Here is a 27,158-nt window from a genome sequence, read left to right on the forward strand (position 1 = left end):
TTTCCTGAAGACCCAACATCACCCTCCCCACTATAGTGATGTGGGGAACAAAGGCAAAAAGGAAACGGTAGGTAAAATTAAATTTCCTGATAACCCGCAGCCCATTGACAAATACTTGAAGCAAATACAGAGTATAACATTCTTCCAGGAACTCCCTCCTGTCCTAACTTGAATACCTTACTAAGCGAAACAACCTTAGCTTGACAATAGCTAGGCCTCCAGTATCTTATGAGCCTTCCTTAGCATATGGAAGTCCTTCTGGAGGCCTCCCTTTTGCCTTTAACTTTCCCCACCTCCTTAGTATATAACTAGTCACTCTACAACCCCAGTGCCGCACTTTCTGTCCAGGGGTCTTGTCCCCTTGTTTTAACAATATCACCTTTTTGCATCAAAGACATCCCAAGAATTCTTTCTTGGCCATAAGCTCCAGATCCCTACTTCTCCAAACCTCATCACTACCATATCAGATGTCTTTCTCCCCAGATTCTTCCTCTGTCCTCTGGGGGAAATGGCGATGTCTCAGTACAATCTGATGAATGAGTTATTTCTTGCAGCTTCCTGGTTGGTGTCTTCCTGGAATGGGAAAGACCATTGCTCAAGAACGTTTGGCTTTCCTGGAAATTGGGACTGTGAGTAAAAAGATTGATTCATTCTTCCCTGGCAACTTTAAATTGAGCTTTTTGGCCCATTTGTGACTTTACTTATACAAAGACATCTAAGCAAAAGAAAGGAAATGGGCCTGATTCGGAGTCATAGTAATCCCTATGTTGAAGAAGGCCTTTGGAGAATGCCTGCCCTGAAGCTCTGTAGGGTCCGTGCCATTGGGACAACCAAAATGCTGACTGAGTAAAGAGATCAGCAGCCACTAGACAGTTTTATAAATAAATAAATATATATATATATATATATATATATATATATTTAAAAAAATTAAAGTATGGTTGACGTGCAATATTATATGAGTTTTGGATGCACAATATACCAATTCGACAATTACATACATTATGAAATACCATGACGAGTGCAGTCACCATACAAAGTTATTACAGTATTATCGACTGTATTCCCTATGCTGTATTTCTCATCCCTGTGACTTATCTATTGTATAACTGGGAGTTTGTACTTTTTGATCCCATTCACCTGTTTTGCCCATCCTCCCACCGCCCTCCGGACCCTCCGGCAACCACCAGTTTGTTCTATTTATGAATGTGTTTCTGGGTTTTGTTGTTGTTCTGATTTGGTTTTTAGATTCCACCTCTAAGTGAAATTCTATGATATCTGTCTTTCTCTGTCTGACTTATTTCACTTAGCATAGTACCCTCTAGGCCCATCCGTGTCGTTGTGAATATCAATTGCATTTTGGAGTGCCACATGGTGTCTGGGTAGCCCTCCCTTGCGCCTCCCCTAGTCCGCAAACAAGGAGGCTGGAGTACATCCACAGGTCTGCGCCTCTCCTGCTGGTGGCCTTAGGCAAAACCCACACATTCCTTGTATTTCTTCATTTAAATTAAAACAAAAGAAGAAAGAAAGAAGAAAGAAAGAAAGAGAAGAGGAAGAAGACAATTAGCCTGCAGGACTCACAGGGTGGTTATAAGAACGAATTCCAGAGTTTATTGAGTTGTTAAGGTACACAGGTACACAGGGCCCAGTGGGATAAACCTGTAATAAGGTTTGTGAGGGCGTTTTGGAAACCAAAAGAGAAGGTGTAATTAGTTGCTATCAAAGACCCATGACAGCCTGCAGGCTGGGTCTCCTGGGTGGCTGCAGGGACCAGAGTGGGGGGTGGTGATGGTGGGAAAAGAGATTTAACTCAGGAGCGTCTGACGATCCTGCTGGTGTTCAGCCTGCAAACAAGTTCAGACCACACAGCGGGTGGCCAGCAGCCAAGCGACTGGTGTCTTGTGAAAAGAAAGGGATCCAGAATGGAATTGGTGGCTACTCAGCTCCTGAGCCCGAGTGAGCCCACGTGGGGTCCAAAGGACACACTTGAGTCCCAAGTCTGAGGCAGAGCAGGAGGCTCTTCCATTCCCTCCCGCAGGCCTGCAGACCTGGATCTTGGGTAAAAATATAGTCTCTCCTAAAATTACAGAACAGCCACGAAACAAGTTTCTTTTTCTTTTTTCTTAGGTTTATTTATTTATTTTGAGAGCGACAGGGACAGTGCAAGTGGAGGAGGGGCAGAGAGAGAGAGAGGGAGAGAGAATCCCAAGCAGGCTCTGCGCTGTCAGCGAGGGGCCTGATACGGAGCTTGAAATCACGAACCACGAGATCATGACCCCAGCCGACACCAAGAGTCAGACGCTTAACCGGCTGAGCCACCCAGGCGCCCCCCAAACGAGCTTCTGAGTAGCCCTTTTCGTATGGCAGGCTGCTTTCCCTGAACTTTGAGGAGCGCCCTGGCCCCCTCACAGCCCGAGTCCCAAGGTTAAGGTCTGAGCGGATTTTAGTCATTGGAGCCCGGGCCTCTGACAGGTCAGATCTCAACGTCCTGGGTGACACGAGGAACCCGCGAAGGGCTCTGAAGTCCCTTCACTAGCTGGTGCTGGGACTCTTCTTTCCAGGTGGGAGCCCAACACCCCCTCCCCCAGGGCTGGTTGCCAGCCCTCTGGAGACATCTTGGCTTGGGAGAATCAACAGTTGAGGAGCGTGCGGGGCGATGGGGTTCCGAGTCACCAGAGGTGTGTAGAAGAAGCTTCTGGCAGGGTGTGAGCGGCATTTCTGCCGCCACACCTTCCAGTCTTTTCCAGCCATTAGCCTCTCAGGGAGTAACCTCGGATCTCTGACCAGAGGGTGGGGGTGAAATCTGGCCAAACCGGTCGCAGCACCTGGGGGTGGGGAGGGGAGAAGAGAGGCTCAAAGTCTGAAAAACTGGACTTAATGGAGGCTGGCAAGACTGCCATACTTTTCTGAGACATTTAACAACCGCAGAATCTTGCGTTTTAACACGGAAGTTTTCATCTTCATTTTATTGTATTAAAAATATTTTTTCAAAATCTTTATTTTTGAGGGAGAGAGAGAGACAGAGCATGACCAGGGGAGGGGCAAAGAGAGAGGGAGAGACACAGGATCCGAAGCAGGCTCCAGGCTCCGAGCTGTCAGCACAGAGCCCGACGCGGGGCTCGAACCCACGAGCTGTGAGATCATCACATGAGCCAAAGTCAGACGCTTAACTGACTGAGCCACCCAGGTGCCCAATTTTATTGTATATTTTAAAAAAATGTTTTATTTTTTAAACTTTTTATTATTTTAGAGAGGAGAGAGAGAGGGGAGGGACAGAGAGGGGGCGAGAGAGAATCTCAAGTAGGCTCCATATTCATCGCAGAGCCCTAGGTGGGGCTTGAACCCATGAACCATGAGATCATGACCTGAGCCAAAATCAAGAGCCGGACGCTCAACCGACTGAGTCACCCAGGTACCCCTTACTACGTTTTAAAATATGAGGTGCATTCTCCAGGTTCAGATTCAAAAGTTACGGAAGGGTATATGGCGACAAGATTCCCAATCTCACAGTTTCCTTCCATGAAGGCAAACGCTTCACAGTTTCTGTTTAACAAGATTTTTTAAAAATTGCTTTTAAGGGGCGCCTGGGTGGCGCAGTCGGTTAAGCGTCCGACTTCAGCCAGGTCACGATCTCGCGGTCCGTGAGTTCGAGCCCCGCGTCAGGCTCTGGGCTGATGGCTCAGAGCCTGGAGCCTGTTTCCGATTCTGTGTCTCCCTCTCTCTCTGCCCCTCCCCCGTTCATGCTCTCTCTCTGTCCCAAAAAGAAATAAAAAAAAACGTTGAAAAAAAAAAAAATTGCTTTTAAAACTTCTCAGATGCTTAGAGGCTATTTCAAGGCACTGGCTGAACTCTACACGGGAGAAGAATCGAGGTGGTTTCTGACCATGGCAGGGGTTCAGAGTTGCAAAATAATCATGGCCCAAAGACTGAGGAAGAAACTTTGACCTTCCCCCTAACCGTCTGAAAGGATGTAGATGAAGAACCTGCCTGAAGGAGATTTTTGCTACATTAGATAACTACCTGATCGTATGAACCAGAGCACAGACAGAAAAGGATTTGGCAAGTCTGTTTGTTAAAATTCCTCCCTCTGTCCCATTGTTTCTGAGGCCCCGGCAAACACGTGTTTACCAAACCTTTACTTTTTTTTCACCTTCCCGTGAATTGCTTTCCTTCCCTTTGAAGTCCCAGACCCTCTCCCCCCTCTTTCTAGTTCAGGATGACATATGTACCTCATTTTGCCCAACTGTCTTTGGAATCTCCTGTGTGTGTAGATTCCCCATATGTACAAGTTTAAATGAGATTTTGCCCTGTTAATCTATCTCGTGTCAATTTAATTCCTAGACCAGCTAGAAGAATCTTGAAGGACAGAGAAAAATTTTTCCTCCCCAGCACCATCTTTATATTTATATTTATATTTATTTATTTACTGTAACGTTTATTCATTTTTGAGAGACAGAGAGAGACAGAGCGCGAGTTGGGGAGGGGCAGGGAGAGGGAGAGACACAGAATCCGAAGTAGGTTCCAGGCTCTGAGCTGTCAGCATGGCACCTAATGTGGGGCTCAAACTCACGGACGGAGAGATCGTGACCTAAGCTGAGATCTTAACCGACTGAGCCACCCAGGAGCCCCTCCCCAGTACCATCTTTAAAGGAATGGTGGTGTTTGTCCATCCCCTTGTCAGTGAGGAAAGTTGTCCTTTGGCAAGTGAGATGGGGCAGGGAGAAAAGACTGTTGTTATGGTTACTATAAGCCGCAGTGCTGGGAATGCTGCCTCCCCCCGCACCCCCCACCCCGCCATGTCTCTCCATTGGTGTCCACTGCTCAGCAGGCAGACCCAAACACACAGGACTGCCTCAGACACGGGCCGCCAAATCTCAGCTCACCGCTATAGTGTTACAAGATGAGACCCTGAACTTCCCTCTTCCCTGGCGGTTGAGCTCCCACGGCTCACGCTGTGACGCTCCTTCCAGGAACGGCTCTCTCTAAGGCTGCGTAAAAGCTGTGCGATCACATGCCAGCTTGCTGGAGCTGACAGCTAAGTGGGTTTGGAGAAGATCAGGAGAACGGCATCTTCAAATGTGACGCAGCTAGCTGGAGAACGGTCAACTCACAGGAAAAGGCAACCAGCTTGCCGAAGACGAGCCCGAGCCAGAATAAGCCGGCTACCGGCGATGGTTTTCCTTTCGGACGCGGATTTAATGAAGATTGGCCACTAAAATTCAGACGTTGTCATATACGTCACCTCTCCCCACCCTCGCAATCACCTTGTTAGGTAGGCGTTAGGATTCGTATTTTGTAGTCGAGGATATTTTGGCTCAGAAAAGCGAAGGCGCTCGGATGAAACAGCTGGACTTCACAGCCGCCTTTCAGCAATTCTGAGGTCTTTGTCGATCTGGGGACAAACGTTCCCTCAAAACAAGACAGGCTGGGGGCGCCTGGGTGGCACAGTCGGTTAAGCGTCCGACTTCAGCCAGGTCACGATCTTGCGGTCCGTGAGTTCAAGCCCCACGTCAGGCTCTGGGCTGATGGCTCAGAGCCTGGAGCCTGTTTCCGATTCTGTGTCTCCCTCTCCCTCTGCCCCTCCCCCGTTCATGCTGTCTCTCTCTGTCCCAAAAATAAATAAACGTTGAAAAAAAAACCAAAAAAACAAGACAGGCTGGGTTTGACATACATACCCGCGAACACAAATTGATAGACCTGCACCATTTCCCTGACACATGGAGGGTGAGTGGCCTATGGCGTCCTCTGTGGGACACTCTTCAGCGGGCGGTCACAATAGCAGTGACTCCCTCAAAGGCGAGCCCACTCCCCAACTGGTGCTCCAAGGAGCAGCAAACAGGTGATGGTGACACAGGCGGGCCAGAAAGTGAGCCCCCATCTCGTCACCTGTGAGTCCCCTTTCTGAAGAACGTCTTGGTCGGTTGGCCCAAGCCCAGGAAGCCTGTTGAGAACGTGGCAACTCCAGTCCGGGAGATCCTGACTAGTGCGGTCACAGCTGGGGCCAGAAATTCGCATTTGATTTACGGACTCCAGGCAATTTGGACACGGGTTCGAGAAATCACACTGAGACACTCCTGGGCCCTGGAATGGGAAATCAGCTGGGGTGGAGCAGAAAACATCTAGAAGCTTTTCCATTGAGGCCACAAGGGCAAATATCATACCCAAGCAAGTCTTAAAGAGGCCTTGAGTGTGAACAGACTCAGGCCCTACTTGGAACTGGGGAAAATAAAGATGAACTATTATATAATTAAAGCTCCTAAGTGGATGGACAGCTCCAATTAGCTTGTTCTTGATCGGGATCTGCCCACTTGGGCCTCTTTGGTGCCCAGTGCTCTATGTCACATGCAGAGAATTTCAGTGGCAGATTGCACTTTGAGGTTAGTTAATGTCCATTATGGAAACAAAACGAAACAGAACAAAACATCATCATGTTACAGCTAGGCTCAAGATGGTTCTACGGCGTTATAATGGGCTGTGTTTGTATTACAGGACGGCACTCATTTGAAGCCTGCCGAAAACAGGCTCATTTTCATTTTTGAAAAAAATTTGAATGCCAAACGACCCAATATTTTTTTTTTTAATTTTTTTTCAACGTTTATTTATTTTTGGGACAGAGAGAGACAGAGCATGAACGGGGGAGGGGCAGAGAGAGAGGGAGACGCAGAATCGGAAACAGGCTCCAGGCTCTGAGCCATCAGCCCAGAGCCTGACGCGGGGCTCGAACTCACGGACCGCGAGATCGTGACCTGGCTGAAGTCGGACGCTTAACCGACTGCGCCACCCAGGCGCCCCCCCCCCCAATAGTTTTTTAAAGCCCTGCTCTTGTGACAGAACCTACTTAAGTTTATTTTATTTATTTTGAGAGAGAGAGAGAAGGGGGTAGGGGCAGAGAGAGAAGAGAGAGAGAATCCCAAGCAGGCTCCATGCTGTCAGCACAGAGCCTGATGTGGGGCTTGAACTCACGAACCGTGAGATCATGACCTGAGCTGAAATCAAGAGTCAGACGCTTAGCCGACTGAGCCACCCAGGTGCTCTGACACATTGTTATAAATGGAGACATTTCACTACTCCATAAGGGCAGGATCGACCTATTTAAAACACATGGTGACTTTTAGCATGGTCTCTAATAAGCTAGGGATAGGGATAGGATAAGGCGGAATCTCCTTAGAGGTTCTTAAATGGATAAGGCAGGAAATAATTTTTTTTTTTAATGTTAATTCACTTTTGAAAGACAGAAAGAGACAGAGCACAAGCAGGGGTGGGGCAGAGAGAATGGCGGGTGGGGGACACAGAATCCGAAGCAGGCTCCAGGCTCTGAGCTGTCAGCACAGAGCCTGACGTGGGGCTCGAACTCACGGACCGCGAGATCATGACCTGAGCCGAATGCTCAACCAACTGAGCCACCCGGGCGCCCCAATAAGGCAGGAAATAAAAGAACACCTAGGTGCATAAATGTCTGAGGGAAAAGAATCTAGCCAATCTGGCCATCTAATCGGATATGCCCGCTACTTTATGCTGAAACAAACACTGAACATTTTTGAGATTTACAATCATATTCAAATGCAAACAATTACACAAAAAACCAGAAACGAAGCGAAAATGCCAAGGTGCCTAATCAGTATTCATGTTCTCATTTCCCCCCCTCTAACAGAGTTTTACCTTGCTAGAGTCGCCGATGTGCCTAGCTAACTTTCCAGTCATCCTTGAAGATAGAGGTGGGAATGCAATAAAAAGTTAAGCGGAGTTCCCAGGAAAGGTGTTTACTCCCTACCTCTCTTCTTCCTGCCTGGAATGTGTATGTGGCTTCTGGACCTCCAGCAGCCATAGTGAGACCATGAGGTAAACTTGACAGTAGAAGCCACAGCCAGGATGGTGAAGGAGAAAGATAGGAACCTGGGTCCCACCTCTGAACGTCACATATGTGAGAAAATAGGCCGAAGTAAGGGTGAGAACAGAGGGATTTCTGGTAGAAGAACATTCTAGTTGGAGAGAACAGCAAACACAAAGGCTGTGAGGCCAGAATGTTCAAGAACGAACAAGGGTTTTGCGTGAGTGGAGCTGGATGATTGAGGGATTAGGTATTAGGAGCTGACGTTCAAAGAAGTGATAGGGCCATGGGGCGCCTGGGTGGCTCAGTTGGTTAAGTGTCCAACTTCGGCTCAGGTCATGAGCTTGTGGTTCGTGAGTTCGAGCCCCGCGTCAGGCTCTGTGCTGACAGCTCGGAGCCTGGAGCCTGCTTTGGATTCTGTGTCTCCTTCTCCCTCTGTGCCTCACCCGCTCACACTCGGTCTCTCTCTCTCTCAAAAATAAACATTAAAAAAAAAAAAAAAAAAAAAAGAAGTGATAGGGGCAGGGTCCAGCAGGGCTTCACGGGCCATTGGAAGGATTTCGGCTTCTACTCTGAATGAGATGGAGCGATGGGGAAGGTTCTGAGCAAGGGAGTCACGAGATCTGCCTTATATATGAGCAGAATCACTGTGGTCATTGTCTTGAGATGAGGGAGCAGAGGACAAAGGCACAGAGACTGATGAGGAGGTGACGGCATTGTCGAGGTGAGGGATAGGAAGATAGGAGATCCTGGATACAAGGAAGAGCCATTAAGATGAGTGGTGGCCCCGGGGGGGCCTGGATGGGCCAGTCAGGAGAGCATATGACTCTTGATCTCAAGGTCACGAGTTCGAGCCCCACGTTGGGAGTAAAGCATACTGGAAAAAAACAAAACAAAACAGGATTGCTGGTGGACCAAACATGCATGTAAGAGAGAGAGTCAAGGAGGACTCCAAAGGTTTTGGACTGAGCAACCAGAGGGTTGGGATCGCCATCAACAGAGTTAGAGCAAACTGTTTCCTCTACTCTTACCCTCAATGGGAGGAGCAGATTTGGAGGGGGAATAGCAGGAGGTCGGCTTTGGATGTTTTGAATTTGAGATGCCCATCAGATGCCAGGTGGAGATGCTGAGTAGAGATGAACACACAGCTCGGAGTTCAGGGGAGAGATCCGGCTCGGGAGCCATCAGGATGTAGACGGTTTTCAACGTCACGTGACTGCGGGACGTCACCAAGCGAGTGAGGGTGGAGGAGAAAAAAGGATCTGAATCCTGAACCACAGGCCCCTCTGATGTTTAGAGATTTGGAGGCAAGCTGGCATCAGTGAAGAAGGTTGACAAGAAACCAGAGGGGAAGGAGGAAAACCAGGAAGCCTGGGGCCATCACAGCCAAGAGAAAAAAATATTTCACGGGGAAAGAGTGAGAGATGGTATTCACTGCTTGTCAAGCTGGCCACATAAACCCTTCAGAAGAGTCCTTGGTACATAGGAAGCATTCTGTGCGAGGAAGGTGGTACTTTACATATCACACACACACACGCACGCACGCACGCACACACTATTAGTGCCTCATAGCAGAATTTTCTGTGATGTGCAGTCCCATACTTAGCACTTAACCACAGGTGGCTACTTAGCACTTGAACATGTGTCTAGTGCAATTGAGAAACTACATTATGGGAGGGGCTGACACACGGCAGTCTCGTGAAATTCAATTCCAACACAATAAGATGCCAAAGTGTACCTTATCCAGGCAAACACCCTTAGCTGAACATTCAAGCCAAGTGTGAGCCCCAGGCCCGTTTTCATAGTCCTCCCACCCTGGGACCTTGGGGTCCCCTCCATACACAGCCACGTACACTTAATTTGAAAAAGAAAGCCCCAATATATGTTGATGTACTAATTAGCGCCCAACTTGCTTAAACTTTAACTACATTAGGATTCATTTAATCTTAAAATTTAAACAGCCGCATGTGGCTCCTTCCTGTATCGGACAGAATGGTTCTGTGGTCTATCCCGTGACCTATTATAAATTTCTCTTCAGATTATTAGCCCATTAATTACGTGTTTTAACCGGTTAATAAGTGAGTGGTATAGAAAAGCCCTTCGGTAGCGTTTCAAAAGTCAGGTGCACGGGAGGGCAAAAAACCTGAAGAAAGAGGGATAGAATTGAAGACGCTTGAGGACTCGACTCTTGCCTCTGTCCCTTGGCTGCGGGGCCCTGACGAGTTACTGGACGTCTCCAAGCCAGCCCCATCCTCTGAGATGAGGGGTCGTAACAGCCCTGACCTCCAGGCAGAGGTGGTCACGTCATTGGTGGGGTCCCGTGCAGAAGAAAAACGTGAGGCCCCTCGTGCAACAGTTATTTCAACCTGGCGGGCCGCCTGGGTGGCTCAGTTGTTAAGCATTCCGATTTCCGCCCAGGTCACGATCTCATGGTTTATGAGTTCGAGTCCCACATCCGGTGAGCACAAGTCCCGCTTTGGGTAAAACACGAGCCCTGCTCCGGGTGAGCTCGAGCCCTGAGTGGGGTGAACACGAGCCCCGCTTCTGGTCAAACAGGAGCTCTGCTTCGGAGGAGCCCTGCTCTTCTCTCTCTGCCTCTCTCCCCACCCGCTTTCTGCCTCTGGCTAAGTTGCACCTTCCCCCCGCCCCCCCCCCCAAAAAAAAAAAAAAAAAGAATTTCGAACTGGCCACAGTGGAGCGCTGAACTATGCGTAGGTCCTGTTGAACACGTGGCTTGTGTGGCTGCAAGGGGGCCCACACGTGAAGCTGCCTCTGGGGTCTGAGAGGGGCTGCTGGGTGGTCTAAGTGGTGAAAAGAGTGGGCTCAGGGGGTTTGTTGCGGCTGCCGCACTGGCCTGGGGCTGAAGGCTGGGGTGGGAGATCTTTCCTGGCATCTGTTCTGGGTCTTTCCTCTTTCCACATCCTTAGACTACTTTGCAGCAAATCTTTTTCTAGGCCTATTTGTCGTCTGGGTCTGAAACGACCACAGTCTAGCTTCTGGCAATTACCTTCAGCAAAGACTGGCCAAGAGGCCGTTACAGCTCAGCTCTGTGAGTCACGGATCAGCAGAGGAAAGGAGGGGATGGGCGGGGGTGGGAGTTAGATTGAGTTTCATGTCTCCCTGTTTCCTCATAAGCACCTTTCTTTAGTTTTTAATTTTTTTTTTACTTTTAAAATGTTTATGGGGAGCCTGGGTGGCGCAGTCGGTTAGGCGTCCGACTTCAGCCAGGTCACGATCTCGCGGTCCGTGAGTTCGAGCCCCGCGTCGGGCTCTCGGCTGATGGCTCAGAGCCTGGAGCCTGTTTCCGATTCTGTGTCTCCCTCTCTCTCTGCCCCTCCCCCGTTCAGGCTCTGTCTCTCTCTGTCCCAAAAATGTTTATATATTTTTGAGACAGAGAGAGTGAGCAAGTATGAGTAGGGGACGGGGCAGAGAGAGAGAGAGAGCAGCCTCCAGGCTCCGAGCTGCCAGCATAGAGCCTGACGCGGGGCTTGAACTCATGAACATGAGATCATGACCGGAGCCAAAGTCGGATGCTTAACTGAGTCACCCAGGTGCTCTAGTTTTTAATCTTTTTTTTTTTTTAAGCTTATTTATTTTGAGAGAGAGAGAGAGGGAGAGAGAGAGAACGAGCAGGGGAAGGACAGAGAGAAAGAGAGAGAGAGAATCCTAACTCCATGCCGGCAGCACAGAGCCTGATACGGGGCTTGAACCCATGAACTGTGAGATCGTGACCTGAGGGGAAACCAAGAGTCGGGAGCTTACCTGACTAAGCCACCTCGGCGCCCCCTGCCCCCCCCCCCCCCCCACCAATAAGCACCTTTAAAGCCAAAAAGCAGCCCCATCAACCCCCAAACAGAGGACAGTGAGCCCTGGGGTAGGGAACTGTTTGCTTACCTCCGGAGGAGAGCCTGGGCTGAGGTCACATCAGTGCCTGGAGGTGGCACTTTCTGGCAGCAACCTGGGAGGCCACACAGGTGTGAAGCATGACTCCCCCCTTCCCCTCAGGAGCAGGAATCCTTCAGAGATGTGGCTGCCGGCAGGGGTGAGTGTGGGGAGCTGGACTTGGCAGGGCCTGGAGGGCTGCAGGCCCTTGGCTCTGTGGCTGACACCAGATTCCCAGGCATCCCCGACAAGGGGGAGGGGCCGCTAGCACAAAGTCCAGAGAGGGCCTGTGGCGGCTACGGCGTCCCCGAGGCTTCCTTCCTCCGAAGTTCACGGCCTCCTGTAGGAAGGGGAAAAAGATGGCGGAGAAAAGGATCCCACGGGCGTCCTGGGCCACCTCTGGCAGCCCCTCACCTGATCCCGGATCCCAGAACTGGGCCCTCCTGGGCTGAACTGAGCAGGGGAGCAAGGTGGAAAGGCTGCTATACATTTGTTGCTCCGCCTCTTCTGGGTTTGTGTCCCTGGGCAAGTGACCCCATCTTTCCGGGCCTCCTTTCCTCACCAGTAAACGGGATGAAGCACTGCTGTTGGGAGTCGGCAGCGGCTGCCGGGAGGGAAGGCTTGAAAGCTTCTAGCACGGTCTTTGCCTGGCATCTAATCCCCGCCCTCCATCTGGTAGCCTCGAGTAGGATACCTGCCTGATGTCACTGCGGAAGCACAACATGTCTCTGTTGTGACAGTTAACGTCCCAGATGTTGTTTCTGGGCACCTGCTGTGTTGGGCAGTATGAGGAAGCCGAACCAAGTACAAAATACAGACTCCTCCCTCCAAGAAAAATACAATCGTACTGAGCAAAACACAAGTAAGTATAACCTTTTTTTTTTCCATTTTTAAAAATGTTTTTATTTATTTTTGAGAGAGAGAGAGAGAGAGAGAGAGAACACGTGAGCGTGAGCAGGAGAGGGGCAGAGAGAGAGGGAGACACAGGATCCGAAGCCGGCTCCGGGTTCTGAGCTGTCAGCCCAGAGCCCGACGCAGGGCTTGAACTCACGAAGCGCGAGATCATGACCTGAGCCGCAGTCGGAGGCTCAACCGACTGAACCACCCAGGTGCCCCCAAACTCCCTTTTTTGAAGTGTACATTTGATTTTTTTTTTTTTTAATTTATTTCGAGAGACAGCAGAGAGAGAGAGAGACAGAATCCCAAGCAGGCTCTGCACTGTTAGTGCAAGGCCTGATGCGGGGCTTGAACCCACGAGCCATGAGATCACGACCTGAGCTGAGATCACGCGTCGGACACTTAACCGACTGGGCCACCCAGGGGCCCCCGCAAGTACAAACTTCTAAGTAATAAAAGTAATGTCCCTCCGTGCAGACTATTGCCATTCAGAGGGAGAGCCTGGGGAGGGGGGCTGGAGGGCTTCTTGGAGGAAGTGGGCTATGGTGGATTCTGAAGCGCTGGTAGGCTTTTCGCCAGGAGGGGAGGTAGGTGGCACAGCTTTTGGTAGAGAGTGGTCCAAGAACAGTGGCAGGAGCAAATCACGAGCGGTCACACAGGGAGGCGCGTGTTGTCTCAACAAAGACAGAGCAGAGCGCGCTCTGGCGTCCGAGGTACCCACTGTCAGCCCAAAGCCTGGCATCCCGTGCCATAAGCTCACAGAAGACACGGCATCTGCTGACCTTGTGCTGAGCCCGTCACAGTGAACTGGGGAATCTGGCCCTCAGCCGACCCGGGGGGCAAAGGACCAAAGCATGTAAACAACTCAACGCCCGTTTTTCTTTCCTGTACGTTTGTTTATTAAAAAAAACAAAAACAAAAACAAAAAGTGTAGGAAATGAAGAAAACGGCACCTAAAAAGTATCTACAACAAAATAAATTATTTCCAGCGAAGGATTACAGATCCACACACACCAGTTCTCTAACCGTGACCAAGGTTACATCCCGCCCCCCCCCGGACATATGCTTTTCCCCCTTGACTCTTCCTGGGCCTTTCTCCTCCTGGGCAAAATGACCCCAGCGCTACAGCCCAGGCCTGGACGAGCCGGGCTTCTTCACCAGCCCAGCAGACGGGTGTGGGGGCGGCCCCGGTGCAGGCAGTCCCAGCAGGGAGGGCACCGTGCCAGCACAGAAGGCATCAGCAAACGTGTCCGACTGGTTTCCAGTGACCCCGAAGTACTTTACGTAAGTGGGGGTCTGGGCTTTCAAGAAAAGGGCCAGGGGTATGTTGGGCTGGTACCTGCAGGGAGGCAAAGCTTCAGAAAATGGTTCAATTCACCTGCGGTCTCAGGAAGAAGGCAACTGGGTGTGGGGCTTTGAGCTCTCGGTTAAAAAATGGCCACATGGGGCCCAAGGGTGGCCAGCCACGCTTCGTGGCTACAAGATGCAGGGCATGGGTGGAGGGGGCTTCCGCAGAGCCCAGGAGGTCGGGGAGGGCGGCAGGTGGAGGCTGGGGCTCCTACAGGGACTGGAAGCAACGATCCAATTTCAGTTGTGGGCAGGAAGCCCCAGCCCTCCGCTGGCCCCTCATGGGGGAGGTCGCCCGCATCTCAGGCCGAGAGGCCGAGGGTAACTGGGCAGGGGGCCGCCTTTCAGAAGGGAAAGGTGCCGGGGGCACCACCAAGGTCATCACTAAAACAACAGACTTCCTTCTGGAAAGAGTCCAAGAGGCCTCGGAAGATACACCAGTCCGGAGACTGCACAAGTCCTCACGGAGGCAAAGTAGCAAAGTCTAGGCCGGGTGTTTCCCAGGTGAATTCACCGAACACGATGAAGCCGGTTTACCTTTAAAGGAGGTCTGGCCACAGAAACACTGACCTCTGGATGGTGTTACCAAGCCGGAACACCATCCCTCTCCTCCCAGAGGACAGCAGGGGCCGCAGAGGCAAACGCCCACAGGAGCTCGGCTGGTCATTAGTATGAACGAGGGACGCGGGGCTGTGTGTGGGAAAAACCTTTCCTGAAACACACACCAGCCTCGAGGCCTGTCTTCTCATTTGATGAGAGATCTAGGGCCCAAACCTTCCATTTCATTATAAACAGAGCAACCCTGCAGCGGGGTGGGGGGACGCGCACTGATCTTTAGCCACAGACTCAGCATCAGTGTGGGAGGCGAGAAGAAATGTGGTGGCAGGGGTGGGGGGGGTGGGGGGGGGAAGCTGGGTTGAACCAGGACATCAGGTGTCCCACCTAAAACTGGACCTGCTTTACCAGCTCCAGACAGCGGCTGCTGGGTGACAGCGTGAGCCCCCCAGGCCAGCCGCACGTCCCGATCCGGATGTTTATGCAAACGTTTTAGAATCTTAAATGTTAGTGGCTAATTCTTAAAAAAATAAAAAATAAAAAAGATTCTCAGGCCAAACCAAGCACACTGGCGGGCTGGGTCATTTCATAGTCTGTCCTGCACTGGCAGGGGGGTGTGATGGGCAGAACGATGATTTCCCCAGAGATGTGCCTAATTCCCAGGAACCTGTGGATATGGCACCTCACACGGCAAAAGGGGACTTTTCAGTGTGATTAAATTAAAGAGCTCGACACGGGGAGATGGTCCCGGATTATCTGGGTGGGTGGGCTTTCTAAACGAAAGAAGGAAAGAGGGGCATCAGGGTCGCCCTGCCAGTGACAATGCGGGTGCCACGGTGTGCCCAGCCCCATCGGAGGCAAGGAGTGTGAGCAGCCTCTAGAAGCTTGAAAAGGGCTCTCCCAAGGCAACTCTCCCCAGGCAACCTCTCCCAAGGCAACCGACTCTCCCCTAGAGCCTCCAGAAGGGGCTAACACCCTGATGCTAGCTGGCCCCGTGAAACCCATCTATGCCCGTCTCATCTCCAGAACCGGAAGCTAAGAAATTTGCGTTGTTTTAAGCCACCGGGTTGGAGATAATTGGTTACGGTAGCGATAGGAAAGGAACCCAGTGGCCAGTCTCCCCTGTGTCATCAAACACTTTTAGGGGATGCAAATCCTTTCTACATTTCTGTTTAAATACCGAAGTACGGCTGGAGCTGGGACAGCCACCCACGGCAACTCAAGGAAATTTCTCTTCCTTCTGGGACTGAAGGACAGTGAGGATGACCACGAGCAGAGCAAGAGAACCATGAAGCCTCTTGTCAAAGCAGGTAAGTGTCAATGCCCTCAAACATGCACACCCTTTCCTGGCTGGACAGATCGCAAATCATTCCCATCTTCCAGGGAACAGGCACATGTTTATCTAGTGGTCGGGAGAAGTGAAAACCCAGCCATCCAACCAGTGAGCGTGAGCTGTCACTACGTCAGGTGAAAAGAGCTGCGTGGTCATACCTTCGACTTCTTAAATACACAGGACCCCCAAATAAATAATAATAATAAGGCACATCGTCCTTTTCATCCAGGGGGCTCAGGGGGAGCAGGGACCTTGGATGGGCTCCTAGGGATCAATATTGTCGCCCCGAAGAGTTCCAAATCCAGATCCAGAGCTCATTACCACCTCGTACGGGGTGACTCACAGCCCTCCCCTCTCCTTACGGCTGGTTTACAACCCAACCTGGCTTCAGAAGGATACGGACTGGGACGACTGTATGCAGGTAGGCGTTCATCACTTTCAACGTCCCATTGTCGGAACAAGCCCGCTTGGAAATCAGGGGTTGGTGGCGTCCAGTAAAACCTCCTGCTGTTCCTTCCATAAAACTCCTCTTTAGGGTTTCTGCTGGAGGCCCCTAAAGGGTGTCTCAGTGCCCCGCTTTCAGCAAAAGTCTTTGGGATGGGTCCAGGTTACTCCCCAGGCTCCGTGGGCTCATGGGTGTCCAGCAAGGGAATGTCTGTGTTCCCGTTGTTGGGGTGGGAGAAGGTATATGGTTCACTCTCAGACTCAGCAGGGAAGCTGGGGGATGGCTCGTCTACGGTCAGCTTTGCAGTCGGGGCCCTGGAGCCTGTGAGGGGTGGGGAGGGAGGGCAGTCCCCCGTGGGACCCTGGAACGGTCGGTAGGTGTCCACCTCTGGCAGCAGGAAGGAGCCGTTGGAGTCTTGCAACAGATGGCCATAAACCATGGTGTCATCGATGACTGCATACACGTGGGAGTCACTGTCCTTTCGTCCCTTCTGAAACTTTTTTGGCTGCATCGGCATCTGGGTGTTGATGTTGCCGTTGTAGATGCCTACAGATGGGCCTTTGCTTGTCTTCTTTTTCCTACCGGCAGAAAGGGAACAGGACAGGAAGGAAACGACCTTAGCTGTGTTCCATTTGTAGAGCCCCTACCGGAACTCGGGCACTTTGGGGTTCCCACACGTCTCCCCCAAGTCTCTCAAATCCCTCGGTCCTTGAAGTGGAAACTCCTGTCCTTAGAATTTAGAGGGGACCAGCTTCTGGGCCGCCTGGGTGGCTCAGTCGGCTAAGCATCTGACTCTTGATATCGGCTCAGGTCATGATCTCACCGTCTGTGAGATCGAGCCCCGCGCTGGGCTCTGTGCTAACAGTGTGGAGCCCACTTGGGATTCTGTCTTCACCTCTCTCTGCCCCTCCCCCTGCTCACATGCTCTCTCTCTCAAAATACATAAACACTAAAAAAAACAAAAAAGGGGACCAGCTTTTGTCTCCAGTCTTCACAGTGGGAACAGGGTGGCGGAGACAGTGCACATTTTTTTTATTTATTTATTTAAAAAAAATTTTTTTTTTAAACGTTTATTTATTTTTGAGACAGAGAGAGACAGCATGAACGGGGAGGGTCAGAGAGAGGGAGACACAGAATCTGAAACGGGCCCCAGGCTCCGAGCTGTCAGCACAGAGCCCGACGCGGGGCTCGAACTCACGGACCGTGAGATCATGACCTGAGCTGAAGTCGGCCGCTTAACGGACTAAGCCACCCAGGCGCCTCGACAGTGCACATTTTAACACTGTCTGCGCTTGGATGTGCTTCGGCGAACGCGCAGTAGCCCGGGGTGGAAACATCTGACAACCAGCTCCCCTCTGTCCTACGAGAAAGGGTCGTGCCCCACCCCGACCACATCAGGTGCGGTCATGCCCAGGCCAACCCTCTACGACTCAGTCCTTCCCGTAGCTTAAGGCTTCACCCCTCCTTTGCATGGGTAGAACTCTGGCCGTCTGCATTCTCAAGGATAGGACATAGGAGACTCAGGATGGAAGGCTGTATCTTAGTTTTTAGCTGGAGCCGGGGACAATGGAAGTCAGTATTAGCAGAGGGATCCAGCCCCTTCCTTATGCAGGAAGCTGCATAAGGGGAAAGAGCTCAAAAGAAAACAGCATTTAGGCCGGGACGCCAGAGTTCCTCGGTAACACCATTAACCTTTGGTTTGTAATGTTCTTTGGTCCTGGGGCGTGGACGGGCATTAGCACTCGCCGCCACGGAAAACAAAGCTTCGCCCTCCATCGCCACGAGCCAAAAGCAGGGGACGCTGGCTTTTTAGCTGACCAGTGATTCAAATGGAGGCCATTAGCCCGATTAACATAATGGACTGTATAACGCACAGGCTGGCGGCTCACTAACTGTGGACGGGCTCTCTGTCCTTTTCTGAGATAAAAAAAATAATCTAGTACGTTTAGCTTGTAACACCGCGTGTCTGGCTGGACTGATGGGTTCCGAAGGCTCCAGCCTGAAGCCCTGAGACGGACGCCCCTCATTCGTGCTTCGCAGAGCCTCGATGCTCTCCACGAACGCTCTTTTCAGGCAGTTCTGAAGCTGGGCCTTCATGTCGTCCCTCTGCCCCCACACCGGGCAGTGGGAGAGACTCTGTCCTGCTCACTGTTGCATCCCCAGCACCGTGCACGGTCCCCAATGTCCAGGAGGCCGTCATTCTCACTGCAGAACCTCCCTGCCCTCCTACAGCTGGTGGCCTCCCCCACCGCAAGGCCGGGGCTGGCGATTCTCAGGCCAGAAGCCGGACCCTCCCGTCGCCCGGTTCCCTCCTGATGGGCAGGGGCCCAGTGTTAACACGGAGCTTTCTGGTCTGGGTGGAAGAGACTGCACCCCAGACAAGGAAGCTTCCTAGAGAAACCATAAATCGATGATTCACAAAAAGAAGTCCTTTCTCCCCGTGCGACATATATACAATCCCATCTCATGGAGAAGAGGTGTTTCCCCGGATCGGCCGTGGGCAGCCCCCTCCTCATCAGCAGAGACATTTCTGGACAGTCTCACTGTTGGTCAGGAATTTCGGTTGTGTGCTCATGGCCCCAGTTAATAAAAATAAATTTCATTTTGGCTTGGTAGAAGGTTGAGTCGTGCTAAGGAAAGCAATTTCCCCCCCTCCCTCACGGCTTTCGTCAGAAATACGAGCAGAACTGATCAAATCTGGTAGCAGCGTATATTAGGTCTAAAAAGGTGAACGCTTCCCTTTCGTGAAACAGCAGCCGTCACCCTGAGGGGGAGGGAGGGGAAACTGAGTCAGATAACTGGGTCTTCCTTCCTCTCGCCCACAGGGCTAGCTTTTTGGTGCCTGTCTGGAGTCCAATAAACAGACATAAAATAGTTTAAGAAACCGGAGGAGAACACGCCGGGGTGGGGGGTGGGGGGTGGGGGGCAGCGTACGTTTGCTCTCAAGGGGACAGAGGACACAGGCTCAGAGTCCCGGTCTGGTGGGGCCGACGTGATGGTTTTCCTGCTAAGGTCACCCCGGTGATGGCCACCGTGTGATGAGCAGACAGTACATGATTCACAGCTGACTGGTGCTGAGGCAGCTGTGTAAAAAACTGCAGGCCAAAGTGTCACCAGCCGTGTTTTCTGTTTTTTTCCGCCCCGTCCCCTCCAAACAATATTATCTAACACCGATCCTCAGGAGAGAAACCGGGAGTAAGGAAAGAAATCCGTAATTCATGACAGCTCTGGTCTGTGGGATCTAAGGAGGCGTCAGGGCAGCTGAAGACAGTTTTGAGAAATTCCACCTACTTCCTTCTCACGAAGCAAACGATGAGTCCGAGGGCAAACAGCAGCAAGGCGCCACCTCCCACGATCGCCGTGACGATGACAGTCAGGTCTGTGAACAGAGACACGAGGGAGGGGGATGAGGAGACGTGGGGGCGTCGGGCCGACGATCAACCGGAGGAGACAGTCTCCAGAGATGGCCGCCATCCCTTCCTTCCCCCCGCCCCCCATACACACACGCTGCTCCTCACAGTGAGAGGACCCTATTTCCCCCCCTTCTCGACTCTTCTTGACTCGCCGGTTCCGGGGGCCTTCTAGAGGCCTGACAACATCTTGCACTTCCTGTCTGAGGGCAAGCCAGTCAGACGCCACAGAAGAAGTCTGATGACGCGGAGGCCACCATGTTGTGAGGAAGCCCAAGCCACCATGTGGAGACTCCGTGAGGAACATACACCAGGGAACGTGGCCGAAGGTGACTACTAAGGCTCCAGACATCTGTCCCCAGGTGAACCATCCCAGCCAAGAGCAGAGAAGAGCCACACTGCCGTGTCCTGTCCAAATTCCTGACCCACAAGATTGAGGGCAAGCAAAATGGTGCATTGTCTCAGCTACTAAATCTCGGGGCTGTTTGTTACACGGTGATAGGTAACTAAAACAAACTGGGGGCCCTACCAGATCCACTCCAAAGGCTACGCTGGGCCTACCCCTGGGTGTCTCTACCGGGTCGCCACAGCCTATGTGAGAGAGGAGAGCAGAGGGGTGGAGGGAAAGCAGGGAGTCAAAAGTCAGCAGTGAAGGTGTTCAGGACAGGGTTGTTTCACCTACGCTATTCTTTTCCTACAGTTGTATAAGAAGAAAGGAAATAAATCAGACAGGGAGACCCACGCTTAGCAGGGATTTAGCATTTCTTGCTTGTTTACCAAGAAAACGAAAGGTGAGGTTAAGAGAGAAACAGGAAAAAATGGGGCGTCTGGCGGGCTCGGTCAGAGGAGCGTGTAGCTCTGGATCTTGGGGTCGTGAGTTTGAGCCCCCCATCGGGTGTAGAGATGGCTTAAATAAATAAACTTAAAAAAAAAGAAAGAAATAGAAGTTAATGACAGAAAATGAATGCGAGAGAGTCAGCAAACCCGGGAGCTGAGCTGAGAGTATGACACAGCTTCTCACTTGTGGCTTTTGGTTCCCCCCAGTTCTCCTGCTGCTGATCAGCCGTGTGGCTTGGGCAGACACGCAGTCTCTCTGACCTCCAGAGAGGGAAGGAAGGGGCCGGGAGAAACCACCTCCACGGTCCCTTCTGGTTCCAACACTCTGTGGTGCTCGGTGACTATCTTGGAATAAAGGCAAACGTGGCCCCATCACGGTGGCCGTGCCGCACATGCGTTTCCTCGCTGGGAGCCCTTCAGCGGATTCTGCAACTCTGAGCGCGAGACCTGCCCCCAGGGGCATTTTCCAGGGCTTCCCCGGACTTGGAAAAAAATGCCAACAGCAAACATCTGTGTCGCACTTTCCAGGTCCCCGCATGTGAATCCCCAGCGTGAAATTCCCACTGATATTTCTCTGAGGTAGTTATTACCATCCACCCTCTACAGACCAGGAAGGTCAGGGGAGTGAAGAAACTTCCCCAGTTGTCAGAGAGAGATTAATGGTAAATGACCGTGACAGACGGACAATAAAAATGTACTAGTTCTCCCCACTCCCTGAGCCATGTCTTTTACTATGTGACCCTTGAGGCTCCTCCCACCGAGAAGTGGAGTCATTTTGTCCACCCCTTGACTTTGGGCAGGGCAAAAGAATTCCAGGAGGGATGGTGTATGAGTTCCTAACCCAAGCATCAAGAGACCTTGTAGGCTTCCCCCAGACTCTCTTGGATCTCTCTGCTTCTGCCGTGAGAACAAGGCCCAGGCTGGAGTGAAAGGGACAGTGGGGAGGAGAGCCAAGGAACCCAAGTGTCCCAGCTAATTGCAGCTGGGCCCCAGACTTGTGAGAGTGTGCGGCCAAGCTCGGCAAAGTCCTCTAGCTCCGTGCAGCTGCCCACGGGTGCATGAGTGAGTGAACCCGGATAAGCCCAGCTCAGACCAGAACCGCCCAGCCAACGCGTGAGCAATAACAAACGGCTGTTTTTAAGCCGCTGAGTGCCGGGGCCGTTTGTTACGCAGCACTGCTGATGCAAAAGCTGACAGAGACATGGACAGCCTGCACTCAAATCCATGTCTTCTGACTCCCTCCCAGGCTTGCCCCCCAGGCTTCGGCTGCCCATTTGCCGTCCACCGCCACCCGCACAAGACCTTGCAGGCCCTTACCCATAGTCCTTGGGGTAAGCAACACCCAGAAGAACAGGTCCAGCTGCTTGCCACTCACAGGGCTGCAGTTGGAGATGTTGACCCAGAAGCTGTGGTGGTGGAAGCTTGGCTTGGGGAGGACCTCGTCCTCCAGGCTGAAGATCTCCTCGGCCTTGGTCCGCTGCTCCTGGATGATCATGAATGCACGCCCCGTCTGGCAGACCACGCCGGTCCGCTCCTTGAGGAAGGTCAGGCAGGCCACCTGGCCGCTGGGCACACTGATGTTCCAGGACACTGAGGTGAGCGACGGCAGGCCCCGGTCCCAGTTAGGGCTCCTCAGGTAGACCTTGCTTTTTGTGTCTGGGGTCACCGTGAAAACGCCTTCCTCTGCAGGAAAGGGGAGAGAATCCACACAGATGTGTCACTGAACCCAAATAGAGGGGAAAACGACGGAGGAGAGGACGTTCAAGTGCCTGGACTAACGTCGTCCAACAGAGCTTTCTGCGGTGACGTTAAAGTTTCTCACAGGCTCACCTCATTTTGCTACACTTTGCGGATCCTGCGTGTTTTACAGATTGAAAAACGTGGCAACCCTGCGTCCAGCAAATCTGTGGCGCCATTTTTCCAACAGCATGTGCTCACTCTGTGTCTCTGTGTCACCTTTTGGTGATTCCCGCGACGTTTCAAACTTTTTCATTATTGTGTTTGTTACGGCGATCTTGTGATCAGCGATTACAACTTGCGGGAAGCTCAGACGATGGTTAGCATTTTTTTAAATGTTTTTTTAATGTTTATTTACGTTTGAAAGAGATAGAGACAGAGTGCTAGCTGGGGAGGGGCAGAGAGAGAGGGAGACACAGAATCCCAAGCAGGCTCCGGGCTCTGAGCTGTCAGCACAGAGCCCGACACGGAGCTCGAACTCACAAACTGTGAGATCGTGACCTGAGCCGAAGTCGGGTGCTTAACCGAGTAAGCCACCCGGGCGCTCCAATGGTTAGCGTTTTTTAAGCAATAACTTTTTTTTTTTTTTTTTTTTGCTTACAAAAATCTTATTTTTATTTATCTTAGACCACAGTATGGTGTAAATATAACTTTTACACGCGCTGGGAAACCAAACTCATTTCACTTGCTTTATCGCAGTTGACTGGAACCGAACCTACAATATTTCCTGGGTGCCTCTATCTATACCATCTGGGGGCAGAGCCACAGCCATGTGTGTTGTGGACGGCCTGAAAAGTGCTTGATGTGACAGGACCTACATTTTTAATTTTGTTATTAATTTAAATATAAATTGCCACACATGGCCAGCGAGTATTGGTCAGCACAAGGTTAGAGTCTCAGGTCAGGTGCTCAGATCTTGAACAAAACCAACCAACCAACCAACCAACCAAACAACAAAAAAAGAGGCTCCTTTGCCAAACTGCTGGTTGTCTCTGGAAGCTTCCTTTCAGAAACGCCCTCCAGCTAGCTAACATCCCCCCACCGATGCGCTGCTCCCAGCAGTACTGGTAAACAGTGATTTTTGTTTCAGAGACGAAAACGCTTCAGGTTCTGGGGCGCCTGGGTGGTTAAGCGTCCAACTTTGGCTCAGGTCGCGATATCATGGTTCGAGCCCCGCATCGGGCTCTGTGCTGACAGCTCAGAGCCCGGAGCCTGCTTGGGATTCTGTGTCTCCCTTGCTCTCTCCCCCTCCCTCGCCTGTGCCCTCTCTGTCTCTCTCAAAAATAAATAAATAGGGGCGCCTGGGTGGCGCAGTCGGTTAAGCGTCCGACTTCGGCCAGGTCACGATCTCGCGGTCCATGAGTTCGAGCCCCGCGTCAGGCTCTGGGCTGATGGCTCAGAGCCTGGAGCCTGTTTCCGATTCTGTGTCTCCCTCTCTCTCTGCCCCTCCCCCGTTCATGCTCTGTCTCTCTCTGTCCCAAAAATAAATAAACGTTGAAAAAAAAATTTTAAAATAAATAAATAAATAAATAAACATTAAAAGAAAAACCCACTTGGGGTTCTGGGAAGAATGGGAGAATTGCAAAGCTGAAGAGCCTCCGACACATAACTGGATTCATTCTTGGCCTTCAAGTGAGATAAAACCCCAGCATTCACACTGCACGGAGTATGTCTTGTTTTCAAAGAGCCCCCAGAAGGGGTTTCTCGGGTAGCCTTGGAGAGATCTGGCAGCCTGGGCTGACGTTAATCTTTTTTTTTTTTTTTAATTTTTAAAAAGGTTTATTTGTTTTTTGAGACAGAGAGATGGAGAAAGAGAGAGAGAGAGAGTGCACAAAAGTGGGGGAGGGGCAGAGAGAGAGGGAGACACAGAATCTGAAACAGGCTCCGGGCTCTGAGCTGTCAGCACAGAGCCCAATGCGGGGCTCGAACTTGCAGACCAGGACCTGAGCCAAAGTCGGATGCTTAGCCAACTTTGGATAAGCCACTTATAAGCCACTCAGGTCCCTAAGGCTGACCTCAATCTTATGGCCAAAGATTCTTCTCCCTCCCCACTCAGGCCTCTGGGAACAAAGTACGAAGTGAACTTCAGATAAAAGTCTTGGTTGGGGCACCCGAGTAGTTCAGTTGGTTAAGTGTCCATCTGCCTCTTGACCTTGGCTCAGGTCGTGATCTCAAGGTTCAGGAGACTGAGCCTTCCAAGTGCAGAGCCTGCTTGGGATTCTCTCCCTTTCTCTCTGCCCCTCCCCTGCCTGCACTCTCTCCCTCTCTCTCTCAAAATAAATAACCTTTCAGACTTGAACCTGATGATTTGTTCTTCTGCCCGCCACCCGTCACCTCCCACTGTCAGAGACTTATTTCTCCCTCCCGGAATTTTCCACACGAGGCCAACGGTAGAGTCAGGAGGAGGGCTCCCCAGTCTGTCACATTTCTTGCGCCAGGACCTGGCCACTCGGCTGCCCCTTCCCTTTGAGTTGACAACTTAATGAAGGCGATCGCCCACCCAACAGAAGAGGGATGCCCAGACAAGCAAGGGGCAGGGAGATGGGGACACAGAGGGAGACGTCCTCACCTTTGAAGTAGGGGATAAAGGACACGGTCAGGCCCTGCCTGGAGGCCTCTTGTTGGAAGCTGGGGGCGAAGGTGCGGAGGGTCACGGAGACGTTCTGCTTCACCTGGATCTGCTGGATGGAGCCTCCGGGGCAGAAGGAGCCGAAGTAGAGGTCCTGGCCGGGGACCGTGCTGGCCACCAGGTAGCTGTAGCTGGTGTTGCAGACCTTCTCGGGGGTGTGTTGCTGCAGCTTCTGGGCTGGCACCAATGCCAGGCTGAGCCTGTCCTTGGGTACCAGCAGTTTCCAGGAGAAGTCGTGCAGTTGCACGGGCAGCTGGAGGATGTCCCTGGGCACCTGGAGGGAGTAGGGCCTCCTGGGGCAGTACCGGTGGTCCATGCAGCCTGGAAGAGAAGAGCTCGTGGCACCAGGCAGGGAGGAGACCAGCAGGTGCATCCTGCCCTGCCCTCAAGGCCGCCCAGGCTCTCTTGTTTTTCCCTTTGGTCTCTCCTCTCGTGCTCTGTCCTCCACTCCTGGCTCCCTGATGCTCCTGTTCCAGCTGCCCCTCTCGCCCCCTCACATTCTTTTTAACATTTTTTTTCATGTTTATTTTTTGAGAGAGAGAGAGCAGGGGAGGGGCAGAGAGAGAGGGAGACACAGAATCCGAAGCAGGCTCCAGGCTCTGAGCTGTCGCCACAGAGCCCGACGTGGGGCTCGAACTCGTGAACCACGAGATCATGACCCGAGCTGAAGTTGGACGCTTAACCGACGGAGCCACCCAGGCGCCCCAGATTCTTACTCTTCCCTAAACCGGCAGACCCACTTCTGGGGAGTATTTGGGGCGGAAATGTTCTGTTCTTGTTTGCCAGCGTCTCTTTTGTGGATCTGAGTCTCAGATGCTAAGTATGGGCAGGGCATATAGGTTCTCCCTCCACCCAGTCCTTCGTCCCAGCGTCCATGACCGTGGGCAGGTAGTTTTGTGCAGTGGTCAGAGCAGGGCTGGAACTGGGGAGACGTTAGCCCGCGTCCCAGCTCGGCCGCCTCCTAGTGGGCAGGCTGCTTTGCGTCCTGTGGCCTCGGCTGCTGCATCTGCGGAAACTCGGAGAGCATCCACGTCGAAGGTCATGGTGGCCCAGCAGGGGGAGGGGACTATGTGTTTCGCTGCCCTCCAACCGTCAAACATTTATTAGGTGACTAATACGTGTGCAGCACCATGAGGGGCTCAAGGGACCGAAACAACGGAATAAGCCACAGTTCTTGACCTCCAGACGCTCGGTCTCATGCAAGGGGTGCTAAGTGCACAGTGAGCGTGGAGGTGGGGACATGGGGGTGGGAGAGACTGGGGAAGGCTACAGAGAGGAGAGGATCTCACGAGGGATTCTGGAAGGCTGGGCAGAGGAGACAAGCAGGGACGTGGGGACGTAATGTACTTCTGAAGGACCCGATGCAGCAGAGGCTCTGGTCCGAGAGGGGCACATCTCTACCTCTCCTGGTCGCCCCTGCCTATTCTGTACTGCAGGGGACATTTCTGATCAGATTGTCTATAGCCTACCCAGTGGACCCCATGGAGAAGATGGGGAGGGGCAGGGAGAGCCACCCACGGCCCCAGAGGAGCGCCAACCAAGGGGACGTACTTATGGTCTTCTCGGCGTTCGCCCACAGGCGAGTCAGGTCATCACAAAGGAAGGAGATCTTGTGTTTGGAGCCGGAGGTCAGGGTGAGGTTGGTGCTACAGGTCCGAGACTCCAGACACACGAAGCAGCCGGGGACAAACCTGCGGCTGAACTTGACGGGCCGCGGCTCGATGGTGAGCGACATGGCTTGCTCGTTGCTCAAGTCGACCACGTAGATTTTATCTGAAACCGCAAAGAGAAAACAGGTCTGAGGCACGGGTCAGCGGCCACCCGGCGGACAGGGCGAAAATTAGCACCAAACCTCTCCTGGCTGGGAAGCATTGGAAACATGTTTTATTAAGAGAATACACAAAGGGGCGCCTGGGTGGCTCAGCCGGTCAAGCGTCTGGCTTCGGCTCAGGTCATGATCTCCTGGTTCAGGAGTCTGAGCCCCGCGTCGGGCTCCACGCTGCTGGTGTGGAGCCTGCTTGGGATTCTCTCTCCCTCTCTCTGCCCCACCCCCTCGTTTTGTGCTCTCTCTCTCTCCAATAAAATAAACTTTAAAAAAAAAAAAGAGAGAGAACATACAAGAACTCTAGGAGAAACTGAAAAAGAAAAATAATGGACTGAGTTTCTACCACTGCTTAACTGCTGTTACTCCTTCAAGTTCATCTTGGTCCTGGGTCACACGCACACATATGAACGTTTTCGCCTACGGAAAAGTACAG

General features: G+C 52.0%; 1 protein-coding gene across 1 annotated transcript in view; it reads right to left on the reverse strand.

Annotated features, from left to right (window-relative positions):
• Window positions 1–15,889: 15,889 nt before the first annotated feature.
• Window positions 15,890–27,158, reverse strand: part of CDCP1 (CUB domain containing protein 1) — a 58,077-nt gene continuing 46,808 nt past the window's right edge. Inside the window, exons 5-9 of the mRNA XM_045492601.1 lie at window positions 26,452–26,673; window positions 24,841–25,221; window positions 21,852–22,217; window positions 19,579–19,666; window positions 15,890–16,865 (exon numbers count right to left, since the gene is read on the reverse strand). Coding sequence (XP_045348557.1) covers window positions 16,451–16,865; window positions 19,579–19,666; window positions 21,852–22,217; window positions 24,841–25,221; window positions 26,452–26,673 — 1,472 coding nt within the window. The 3' untranslated portion in view covers window positions 15,890–16,450. The remainder of the gene's footprint in view (window positions 16,866–19,578; window positions 19,667–21,851; window positions 22,218–24,840; window positions 25,222–26,451; window positions 26,674–27,158) is intronic.

The sequence above is a fragment of the Leopardus geoffroyi genome, chromosome A2 (genome assembly GCF_018350155.1).
Source record: "Leopardus geoffroyi isolate Oge1 chromosome A2, O.geoffroyi_Oge1_pat1.0, whole genome shotgun sequence".
Lineage (NCBI taxonomy): Eukaryota > Metazoa > Chordata > Mammalia > Carnivora > Felidae > Leopardus > Leopardus geoffroyi.